The following is a 13,002-nucleotide window of genomic DNA, read 5'->3' as shown; positions in this document are numbered from 1 at the left end:
CCTAATCTCCCCTCTGGATCTCTTGCTAATGATTTTGAATCTTTGAGCTCTGGTTATTGACCCAATTGTGAGAAGGAATAATTTTTCTCCACCTTATCTATCAAAACCTCTCATCCCTGACCAGTGATTTATAGAAGTTTTAGCAAAATCGCTTTGTGTTTATATTCTATTCCTTGATTTATAAACCCAAGTAACACCTGTGCTTTTCTAACTACCTTTTCAACTTACCCTGCCACTTTTAAGGATTTGTGTATATTAACACTGAGGTCTTTCTGCTCACCTACACTTTTCAAAATCATGCCACATAAAATATACTATTTCCCCAAAGTGTAACTCTTCACAGCCCCAAACTGACTCCATTAATCTTGCTTCTTTCCATTTCACCATCCTGCCTATGTCATTCTGAAGCCTATAAGTGTCCTTATCACTAAATACTACTTTATCAAATTTCAAATCATCTGTAAACTTTATAATGCTGCTCCTTATGTCGGAGTCTAGGTCATTCATGAAAATCACAAGGAGCAAAGGACTAAAAATGACCCTTGGGAGACCGCACTGTAACCAATATTCCTGTCTGTAGGACAACTATCCACCAACAATCCTTTGCTTCTTGTCACTAAGTCAATTTTATATCCTTACCACCACTTTCTCTTTAAGTCCATGGGCTTTCATTTTCTTAGTCTCCCATCTAGCACTTTGTTGAATGGCTTCTGAAAGTTCATATATAGAACATCTAGAGCATTACTTTGATTAATCTGATACCTCAAAGAACTCAAGTAATATAGACACAATTTGCCTTTAGAAAATCCATGCTGATGTTCCTTGATTAATAAACTATGCCTTTCCAAATGAAAGTTTATTTTGTCCTTGGTAATGGTTTTCAGTAACTTCCTCACCACCATAGTTAGGCTATCTAGCCTGTAGCTTACTGGTTTGTCTCTTCTCTCCTTTATTGAATAGTGGTATAACCTTAGCAACTCTTCAGTCCTCCAGCGAAATTCTACATACAATGAGGATTGAAAGGTTGTGACCAATGCCTATTTCTACTTTTGTTTCTTTCTGCAACCTAGGATGCATTTCATCTGGACCAGGTGATTTACCAGCTTTCAGTAGTACTAATCTTTTTAGTACTTCTTCCACAACTTCCTCTCCTCTTTTCGTGTAACCTTCACATCCGCTGCTCCTTTTGTGAAGATGGATGCAAAGTGCTCATTTAATGTTTTACTCATGCCCTCTGCCTGTGCATGAGGATTTCTGCTTGGGTTTTAATAGGTTCAGCATTTTTCTGAGTTAAACTCTCATACTTTATAGGTTTGTGAATTGTTTTAATGTTCAATTCAATTTTGCCTGCTGACCTTTTGTCATAACCTCTCCTTGCTTCCTGTATTATTTTTTTTCAATTCCCTCTTGTATTTTTCATAATCTTCCTGGTTACTAACTCAATCTTGCTCTGACATTTGTCATAAGCCTCCTTTTTCTGTTTCACTTTAATTTTTATTTCCTTTGCCTTTCTCTCAGAAGAATATGAATGAGGATGAGATTTCAGAATACTTGGAAGTGTATGGTAAAATTGGGCAAAGTCAGCATGGTTTCATCAAGGGGAGGTCACGCCTGACAAATCTGTTAGAATTCTTTGAGGAGGTAACAAGTAGGTTAGACAAAGGAGAGCCAATGGATGTTATCTACTTGGACTTCCAGAAGGCCTTTGACAAGGTGCCACACAGGAGGCTGCTCAGTAAGATAAGAGCCCATGGTGTTAGAGGCAAGGTACTAGCATGGATAGAAGATTGGCTGTCTGGCAGGAGGCAGAGAGTGGGGATAAGGGGGTCCTTCTCAGGATGGTGGCCGGTGACTAGTGGAGTTCCGCAGGGGTCAGTGTTGGGACCACAACTTTTCACCTTATACATTAATGATCTAGATGAAGAAACTGAGGGCATCCTGGCTAAGTTTGCAGATGATACAAAGATAGGTGGAGGGACAGGTAGTATTGAGGAGGCGGGGAGGCTGCAGAAGGATTTGGACAGGTTAGGAGAATGGGCAAAGAAGTGGCAGATGGAATACAACATGGGGAAGTTTGAGGTCATGCACTTTGGCAGGAAGAATAGAGGCATAGACTATTTTCTAAATGGGTAGAGAATTCAGAAATCTGGAGTGCAAAGGGACTTGGGAGTCCTAGTCCAGGATTCATTTAAGGTTAATTTGCAGGTTGAGTCGGTAGTTAGGAAGGCAAATACAATGTTGGCATTTATTTTGAGAGGACTAGAATATAAAAGCAGGGATGTGCTGCTGAGGCTTTATAAGGCTCTGGTCAGACCACATTTAGAATATTGTGAGCAATTTTGGGCCCCGTATCTCAGGAAGGATGTGCAGGCCCTGGAGAGAGTCCAGAGGAGGTTCACAAGAATGATCCCAGGAAAGAAAGGCTTAACATATGAGGAACGTTTGAGGACCCTGGGTCTATACTCGATGGAGTTTAGAAGGATGAGGGGGGATCTGATTGAAACTTATAGGATACTGAAAGGCCTGGATAGAGTGGACGTGGGGAAGATGTTTCCATTAGTAGGAGAGACTAGGACCGAGGGCACAGCCTCAGAGTAAAGGGAAGACCTTTTAGAACAGAGATGAGGAGAAACTTCTTTAGCCAGAGAGAGGTGAATCTTTGGAATTAATTGCCACAGAAGGCTGTGGAGGCCAGGTCATTGAGTGTATTTAAGACCGAGATAGATAGGTTCTTGATTGGTAAGGGGATCAAAGGTTACGGGGAGAAGGCGGGAGAATGGGGTTGAGAAACTTATCAGCCATGATTGAATGGCGGAGCAGACTCGATGGGCCGAGTGGCCTAATTTCTGCCCTTATGTCTTATGGAATCCATATAGCACCTCATAAAACTGCCTAATATACTGCTCCAGTCCTTTCAGTGAGTCTGAAGTAGTGCTGGTTAACATCACACTGGAGTCTGAATTATTTTTTGAACCTTGAGAATTTGGTCTATTGCATTACACTACTATACTATCGGAATGAAGGAGTTTCGTTTATATCTCAATGAAGTGGGCAACTGCCAACTATTAAACTGTGGAGGAAGCATGTTCTATTACTAGTTGGTTTCATATAGATGATTAATGACTGCATTGTAAAAGTATAATACAGCATGCTACAAATCATGTTAGCATAGGTTATACAACAATACCGGCTACCACTGAGAATCTTACATATATTAATGCTGATTGCCTTAAAGTTGTCATGCAACCTTGGTCATATGCTGATATATATCCATATATCCACTATATTCATGAAGGGTAGCACATTTCCAGATGCGGCTCTTTATCTGCATGTCTTGCGCACTGCAAGCAATGCACTACATGTTGCCAACTCATAACCTGATGACCTGGTTAGAACAAAGGTGGCATAGAAAGACTGGCAAAGGGTGAATAATTTCTGACTGCTGCCAAGAATTGGGTTTCAGACACAGGTGACATAAGTATACAGAGGGGTTATAAAAAATCCTTGAACCTCAAACATTTGAGCAGTTATACTGCAAGTTAAATTCAAGTATTTTAGGCCACCCAATTAATTTAGGTGAGATTAGTTTATTAGACAAAGTATCACAGAAAAAATGTTTATCTGGCACTATTTAAATCGTGCCATCTGTTAGTCAATTACAGAGCACTATTAATGATAACATTGCAAATACTATCATGTCAGTCGTGACTCAGTTGGTAGCACTCTTGCCTCCAAGTCACAAGGTTGTAGTTTTACATCCCATTTTGGATGTGAACATAAATATCATGGCTCACACTCCAGTGCAGTACTGCACTGAGGCAGTCCTGGAGTGTCAGATGAGATATTAAACTAAGGCCCCATCTGCCCTCTTAAGTGAATGTAAAGATCCCGTGGTACTATTTGAAGAAGAGCAGGGGAATTATCCCTGGAGTCCTGGCCAATATTTATATCTCATTCAACATCACAAAATCAGATTATCTTGTCATTATCACATTACTGTTTGTGGGAGTTTGCCATGTGCAAACTGGCTGCTGTATTTCCTAAATTACAACAATGATTACACTTCAAAACTACCTTCTTAGCTGTAGAGCGCTTGGGACATCTAACCATCACAGGCGTTATATAAATACTTTTTTTTATAATGCAGGTGTTCTTGGATGAAGACAGGGTGATGAACAATGAGCAGCACCAATAGAGACAAAAAGCATAAAACAAAAACAGAAGATGCTGGAAAAACTCAGCAGGTCTGACAGTATCTGTAGAGAGAGAAACGGAGTTAATGTTTCAAGTCCATATGACACTTCTTCAGAGTTTTTAGCTTAGTGAGACAAAAAACATGTCAGGGTTGAAATTCATCTTGGTCGGTAGTGCATGTTATTTTTCAGAAACTCATTTGTTAAAGCATATAACTAGACCTAATCTTTTCACACTTTCATATTTATTTACAGAATTAGAAGCATACACCTCCCAACCCAGCAGCCACAATTATAGAGCGGAATCGTCCCAGATTTGCACTGAGTGGAGTAGCGGGCAGGTAAAACGGTGTTTTACCCACTGGCCACAATGGCAGCTTTTCATGCTGTATCATTCCAAACCTGTCGCATTGATTATACTTTCCCAGGAAACGCGCTGTTTCCGTGGTGGGCAGGCTCTCATTTGCCCGCCATGCCATCACCTCACCGCTTCAGCATGCCTGACATCATATTCAAAGTCCAGCTACATGCACACATCTCAGTGCTTCCAGCCCAGGACTACTGCAAAGTAGGCATGGCCCTGAAAGGCAAAAAGACTGCAGCCCACAGGTTCAATGATGCTTCCCTCGAGCATCTTTTGGACACAGTGGAGGCCTGCCGTGATGACCTCTATCCCCGCTCTGGCCGCAGGATGGGCAGCTACCTCACTAATCTGACTTGGGAGATGGTGGCAGCCGTGGTCAGCGCCAACGTCCTTCAAAAGAGGACAGCCACTCAGTGCCACAAGAGGATGAATGATCTCCTCTGTTCCGCCAGGGTAATTCACTCCTCTCATCACTCTCAACTCTCACACTAACAAGCCAATCACACATCCACAGGGCCCTCACTCACTGCCAGTTCAAGGGACATCACCATTCACTCTCTCACACACACCTTCATTGTCCTCATCCCATCCATGGGACTACTCACCATTCGCTGATCATCTCTCTCCATCCCTATTCATGCAGTACAAGCTGGCACGCAACAAGAAAGAGAGGTCGCAGACTGGTGGAGGAATGCCTGAAATCAAGGTCCTCACAGACTTTGAAAACAGAGCCATCCAACTAGCCAGTGAGGATCTGAACCAGTCCTGTGCTGATGATGAGATTGGCGGTGTTCTACCAGCAGTACAACATCCATCAGACAACTATGCCGTATGTGTCCTGTTTCACAGGCCACTGCCATGCATTAATTATCTCTCCTTGCTTCCGCAGGCACATCTGGGAAACAGCCAACGGAGTCTACAACCCAGGGCCTCCAATCAAACTCCAAAGAACAAAGAACAAAGAAAAGTGCAGCACAGGAACAGGCCCTTCAGCCCTCCAAGCCTGCGCCGATCATATTGCCTGTCAAACTAAAACAATTTGTACTTCCGGGGCCCTTAACCCTCTATTCCCAACACCTATTCATGTATTTGTCAAACTGCCTCTTAAACTCCCCTATTGTACCTGTTTCCACCATCTCCTCTGGCAGTGAATTCCAGACTCTCACTACCCTCTGTGTAAAAAAACTTGCCCCGCACATCTCCTCTAAAGTTCTCTCCTCTCACCTTAAATCTATGTCCCCTAGTAATTGACTCTTCCACCCTGGGAAAAAACTTCTGACTATCTACTCTGTCCATGCTACTCATAATTTTGTAAACTTCTATCAAGTCTTCCTTCAATCTCCGTCACTCTAGTGAGAACAATTCAAGTTTCTCCAACCTCTCCTCATAGCTAATAACCTCCAGGCCAGGCAGCATCCTGGTAAACCTCCGCTGCACCCTCTCCAACGCCTCCATATCCTTCTGGTAATGTGGCGACCAGAATTGCACGTGATAAACCTCTGAAGCGGAATCTGGAGGCACCCTCCTTGAAGTCCCGTCACAACGCTCACCCACACCCCACACCAACACAGAGACACACACCTCGGTGAGACCAAGCTTTAGCGTAGCCTCGGGATCACAATCTGGTGAGCACATCGCACTGTCTAATCCGCAGCAGGTGGAGGCAGGGACTTCCCAGCTGTCCGGCACTCAGAGGACTGTCCATGAGGCCAGAGATTTTCTGAGTCCGAGTCAGATGATGAGCTTCTGGGACTCGGTCATGTCACAGTTGCTGTAGCTGCAAAGGCAAGCTTGGGAACATCAGGAAGGGATGTCCTCTGCACTCCTCAGATTGCAAGGCACGATGGAGGAATGCAACCACCTTCATTCTGAGGTGATAGTGCAGCATGCCAATGTACCGAGGTCAACACTGGTAGAATGGCGGCTGCCATGGAGACCTTGGTCCAGGACGTTATTCCTGCACTGTTGCGCAGGCTGAACTCCATCGCTGATGCCTTAGTCAGCCTCAAACAGTGTGTACATGAGAGGGGTGCTGGGCAGCTCGATTTCACTCCAGCTTCCCCTTCTCCTCAAAGAGTCAGCTAGGGGTCCTTGGACACCTATAGGGAGGAGGGTCAACAGGTGTACCCCGCAAGCCATCCATCCACGTGACCCCAGGAATGTCCAGCCCATCCGACTCCCCTCTTCCTGTCACCTCAGCAGCTCCAGCTTCACAGGCCACACAGCAGGACCCTGAAAACAGGTCGGGGCCTTACAGGTCTCGGCCCTCCAGAGGATGCACGCCAAGGTCATCACAGGCAGGGCGTAGCAGTCAGGAGGCTGCCTCCACTTCCACTGTGGATATCCAGGGAGCACCAAGTCGTAGTGGCGGGGTTAGGAAAGTTAAGAAGATGTAACTCTTTCGAGTACAAACACGTTTCCATCTGTTCCTATTCAGATGAAGTTACATTGTTTCATAGTTTGCCATTGTGAGATTTGAACTCTTGATCTTGGGGTTACAAGCCCAGTACCATAACCACTTGGCTATTTAGGCCAAGCAAAAAAGTAGTTGCACAGCCTGGGCACAGGTGTTAATCACGTACATATTGTTCACTATTGTCAATAAACTCCCAAGAATGTCTCCCTGCCTATGGCTCCTTGTTCTGATGAGCAGTGTTGCTGTCACTCAGATGTGAAACCTTACTGCACAAGATAAAGGCAGGTGTCTCAGTCCAGAGCCTCTTCCCTGTGCTTTGTGCAGCCTTTAGAGCAAACTGATGGTTTAGCCTCACACTCCCTGGAAACATTACTGATGCCTGCCCCTTGATGGTGCTTGTCATTGTTGCCGGAACGTTGTGGGCAGGCGTCACAGATTTCCATCATTTTCTCCGAGTACTCTCAGCACCTTTAAGGTGGGGCTGGCCCCCCAGCTCTTCAGCATCTGTGAACAGTGACGCTGTGCTCCTAACAGGGTCAGGTGATGAAGGCAGACAAAGAACCAGATGCTTTTAAAGTTTCATGGTTGTGTCTCTATGATATGACCCTGATCACAGAGCACAAATGAGCTGCCCTCTGCCAGGCAGGAGTCAGACATTCTCAGAGGCTATGTGAAGATCTATGGAGCATCCTCACTGTATGTCGTCATCATCCTCCTGCAATTGAGCAACTATTAGGACCTCCACTGTGTCTCCATGACAGGAGCATTATCAGAGAGGGTATGTGCGCTGCCATAAGCCAGACTGGAGTCAAAACTTCATAGATGCAATGTGAGGATCTATGTGTCTCCTCACTGCATGTTGTCATTATCCTTCACAAATCTAGCTGCCATGAGGGCCTCCCAAGCATGCCTGCTTCGTCTGGCCAGTGTGAGGACCTCATCCCGGTCAGGGTCCTTCTCATTGGAGGAGACCTCCAGCTCCTTCATTTCCTCCTCAGCCAGCTCCTCTCTCCATTGCAGTGTCAGGTTGTAAACGGCACTGCAGACAACGACGATGTGCGACACCCTTTATGGACTATATCGCAAGGCTCCACCAGACCGGTCTGGACATCGGAAACTCATTTTCAGCATCCGATGGTCTGCTCTACCGTGTTGCAAGTTGTAGCATAAGCCTGCTGCAGTCTGAGGCCGTCGCATGGGTGTCATCAGCCACTGCCTCTGCAGTTAGCCCTTGTCCTCGAAGAGCCACCCCAGCAGCTTCTGTGGACCCTGGAAGACTTCAGGGATCTGTGACCAACTGAGAATGTAGGATTCACACACTCCTTGGAAACCATGTGGACCTGCAGGATGCACTTGCGGTGGTTGCATCCCAGCTGCACATTCAGCGAATGGAATCCCTTGCGGTTGACATAGTTCACGTATTGCGACGGAGATCTGAACACACCTGAGATCTGGGCAAATCCAATCGGTCTTGCACCCTGGCCGTCCTGGTCCCAGGCGAAATGCACAAAATTGTTGCCCTCGCGAGGGTGGCATCCGTGATCTCATGGATGCATTTGTGGATGGAAGCTTGTGATATCCCATAAAGGTCACTTGTGGAGCCCTGGAAGGAGCCACTGGTGTAGAAATTGAGCGCTGCAGTCACTTTCATGGCCATTGGCAGTGGATCCCCTCCATGTCCCAGGGTGCCAAATCCTGCAGTAGCTGGTAGATGTGACCAACCAGTTCCCCAGACATGTGTAGTCTTTGGTGACACTGGTTCTCAGTCATCTGCAGGAATGAAAGGCAATGTGTGTGGTAGCCCCAGCTGCCCCTTCTTCCAGAGGGGTGCCCCTCCTTCTGTGCAACCAGGTGCCTCTGTCGCTCTCTTCTCAATCGCCTTCGCTCTCTGTAAGCCATGAGAGATACAGCTAGGATACCAGGCTTCATGCTCCTGATGTATTCCTACTGCAGGATGAAGGAGAGAGATGTGTGGGTTAGCATGGGTGTACTAAGAACCTCTCTTGGTTAAGTCTGAAGCCCCTTAACGCATCCCGGAGAGTGTTAGCCAGCACTTGGATGGCCAGAGATTAGTGCGCTGCATGGCAGCCCGAAACATCACTCCACCCAACCAATTAGCAGCTTTGCCCACTGGACTGCATGCTGTGCTCTCAGCTCAGGCACAGGCATTCTCCTAACCCGCACTGCAAGGCTGCACTGTTAGCTTGAACCATGGGGGAAACTGGTCCAAAACGGGATAATGACGTTGCAAGGGGCTGTAAGCGCAAGCACCAGTGACTGCTCCATGGCCAGCTTTAGCAAGGAGATTGTACAACCTGCCCAGTTGTCCAACTGTTCTGCAGTCCACTAAAATATTCATTACTTTGCAGTCTGTGCCTGAGGGGTGAAAAGCTCTGGAGAACTTGGTGTCACTCTGATGCCTCTGCATTGCTTGAGCGGGCGGAAAAGCTAGAGGCCCAACTCCAATCATATCAATGTGGCTGCGTCTGAACTATCTCAGCTGCAGAGGGATGGTCACTTTATACAAGGTGTCCCTAATGCGTGGCCACTTCCCTCCCCTCTACCCCGCTTGTGTTTATGTACTACCCTCAACTGCAGGGCAGTCCTTCCTCCCCACTTCCTTCCCCCCCAATCCCAATGCGCCTCAACCGCAGGGCAGCCCTTGCACCCTCAAACACGCCTCAATGTTGAAGTCCAACGGGTTTTGTCTGCAACATTACTGTGCACTCACCACCGAGTACCCCTCAAAGTGTAGCCCGCCAAGTGCACACTTTTTATATGCTGCTGTGAAACACGTTGGTGTGATTCAGCTGATCCAGCAGGGAAGACAATTCCAGCATGCTGGGCTTATGCAGATGTATTACAATAAGGTTCCTGACATCAGATGGTGGGAAATGCAGCCCACCATCAGCAGGCAGAGCAGGTGATCGCAAACTGGTTTTACGGCGTCGTGATACTGATTTTTGGGGTCTTCTCACCATATTATCTGCTCACGCCACCAAACACGCCTGATGCCAGTGGGCATGATTCCGCCCAACGTCTTTATTTATTTATAGGAGGCTCAAGTCAATCCGCATTTAATACCCTCTATCTGCATACAATTACACAAATTAATATACAGTTAACGATGCACATGGTACTAAATTCAAGGCATTAATGTAGATGCAAGTCGTTGTTGCAAAGCAAACAATAATGAATTGGCATCCTGTTTTACACTCTACCCTATTCATTTTTTCATTGAATAGAAATTGGGCGGAGTGTAAAATGGGCAGCTTATTTGCTATTGCCCACAAGAAAATTCAAACCTGTGAGTGATAGTGAAGAGGAACTTAAGAGCTAGCAGTGGAAGCAAATGTGCAAAATGGTGATGATTTAAACTGAATATCTAGTTGAAATAATCTCTTTTAGCACAAAAAGCAATCTCTGGCATTGCATACACATAATTCTTTTACAAAATAAAGTAAATTAAAGTGTTGTCTTCAACCTTCTTAAGATAAATGAAATATATTGGTGCTTCTCTTGTAATGCAACTTCATGTTTAGATAGTTGTATATGGACAATGGACTCAATGTACACAACTGACAAATAATTTTTAAGATTTATGAAAAAAAGTGTTTTCATTCTGAAATGTGTTTCAAAAACAAGAGCTACCCATTGGCAATGCTTAAGAGAGGCACATATTCAATATTAGGAAAAAAATAGATTATTTTTCCGTAAAAAAAGTCTAAATCCTGAAAAGCATTAATGCTTTAACAGTCATGGAAAAGGACTGGGGTACTGCAAATATCAGATATTGCTGACATGGCAGACATGTTGTCGAAGCTTTTCCTCTTGCGCTTTCAAGAAAAATGCAAGAATGACAAATTCCAAACAATCACAACAATAGGAGAAAAGGGCACTGATTGGTTGGCCGAGGTGTTACCATGGAGAAAGCAACGGGGAACTATAGTCTCCCCAAGATCCTGAGTAATTCAAAATAGCCTCAAGGCTGGAATACATTCATTTTGTTTGCTGAGCACAGGTCCTTGCATATGAATGTATGTCACTTCTAACAAAAGTTCTTTTGGTTGCTCATAATAGGCAGTCCGTGCTTAATAAAATCCATAACAAAACATCAGTTAACACTTTCTGAACAATCCGAGTGTGCTAATAGTGACACAACAACCAATAAGATAATCAGTCAAGCTTGAAACATGGCTCATTTTCACTTGCTAGAAAAACATACGTTCATTCACAAAGACCGTTCTCAACACACAAAAAGAATATGTTCAAACTTTGCATCTTTATTGAATTACCCAGGAGCTTGGGGAGCCTATAGTTTCCCGTTGCTTTCTCCATGGCAATGCCTCAGCCAATCAGTGTCTACTTGTCAACCAATCACACCCTTTTCTCCTGTAGTATAAATTATTGTGATCATTTGAAATTTGGCTTTCTTGCATTTGTCCTGATGAGTGCACGATGAAAAGGTTAGGCAACATGTCTCTTTTCAGCAATACTCAAGTTCTATACTACCAAGCAAAACATGAAATGGGCTTAGATTTCACTTAACAGACAATTAGGTGAACCCTAAAGCATAATTTCTTTGAAAAGGTCTGTGACTTGTAATTTGATACACCACCATCACTGTTGGCTGCTTTTAAAATATCTCCCCAAGTTGCAGTCATAGTCTAAAGGTTGGATCTTTCACTTTTAGGGAGTTTTCAAAGAAGCACTCTTTCTCTGTTTCAATGTATTATTTGCTGTGAAGAGCCAGTGAAAAGTTACAATGAAACCTCAGTTTTGAATTATTTAAAGCCTGAGAATTATTTCCATTTGCAGGCAGCAAACATCCCACTTGCTACTGAACTCAGTATTGATGAATTCCATTTCAATGACTTCTCTCTTGACAAGGATGCTATGATCACTGCAGCCCTCAGAATGTTTATGGAGCTTGGAATGTTGCAGAAATTCAAAATTGATTATGAGGTAATTCATCCAAGTACAAGTATAATTTATAAAATGAAATTTCTGTATTTTATTCAAGATATTTGCTTCTCATACTAATGTAAAATGTCTAAGACCTGATCCTGGATGAGTTTATTGACATTTCGGCCAGACAGAAACTGACTTATGAACATTAACTCCTTCCTCTCTCGTTGAGGTCCCTTCACCTGGCTGTTTATATCCCACCATCAAAATTGAATTGGTGCTGGAGTGGCCATCATTAGCAGATCCCATTTAGGCCTTTCTCCTCACTCCCGATACCTTTGGCTGACATTACCATCTTCCAAACCTCACACAGCCTTGACCCCTCTGTTTCATCCAGGTATCATCACTGATCTAACATACCTCTCCATGATTGTTTAATGTGTTGTTGGCACCCAAAATGAGGGGCATAAAATCACCAACAGTGTGCTGTTACTGTGAACTATGATGAGAGGTTGAGTGAATTGCGTAAATATTTTCTGGAGCTGAAAGAATGAGCAGTGGGGCCGGATTTTCATTATGGAGGTGGAAATCAGAAGTCAGGAACTTTCCAGATGTAGTGATCCATTCTGGCAGTACCCACAGGCAGAACTTTCTTATGCTGGAGGGTAGGACGGCCTGCAGTCAGGCCTGCTGCAGTGGAGACAGAAGCGGGCTGATGGCAAGGCAGCCAGATAAAAGTCTGCCTCCATTCATAGAAACATTGACCTAGTTCTTCAGATCAATGCAAAGCTCCCCTCACCCCTTAATACCCCTACCCCCTTCACACCCAACACCCCACACCCCCAACCCGTTCAACCTCCCCTTCAAACACCCCTTCAACCCTCTTTACCCCTCCATCTCCTTCAAATCTCCTCCACCCTACCAACCCATTCACCCAGTATCCACTTTATGATCAGAACTCACAACCCCCCTTATTTTTGGAAGCTGTTGAAAAGCCAATAAATCTAAAAAAAGAATTCACTTGAATGGGCACTTTCAGAAGCTTCAGAAATTTGTAAAAATCCATCAAGCTCACATTCCCCAGGACATCTGTGCCAACAAACCCTGCAGTGCTGAATCCA

The 13,002-nt window shown here is 44.7% G+C and overlaps 1 protein-coding gene across 1 annotated transcript in view; it reads left to right on the top strand.

Moving 5' to 3' along the window:
- Positions 1-13,002, top strand: part of pde11a (phosphodiesterase 11a) — a 390,201-nt gene that overhangs the window by 276,438 nt on the left and 100,761 nt on the right. The window contains exon 11 of the mRNA XM_041200136.1: positions 11,792-11,938. Coding sequence (XP_041056070.1) covers positions 11,792-11,938 — 147 coding nt within the window. The remainder of the gene's footprint in view (positions 1-11,791; positions 11,939-13,002) is intronic.

Source organism: Carcharodon carcharias, chromosome 12, assembly GCF_017639515.1.
Source record: "Carcharodon carcharias isolate sCarCar2 chromosome 12, sCarCar2.pri, whole genome shotgun sequence".
NCBI lineage: Eukaryota > Metazoa > Chordata > Chondrichthyes > Lamniformes > Lamnidae > Carcharodon > Carcharodon carcharias.
This window is presented reverse-complemented; position numbering and strand designations above follow the sequence as displayed.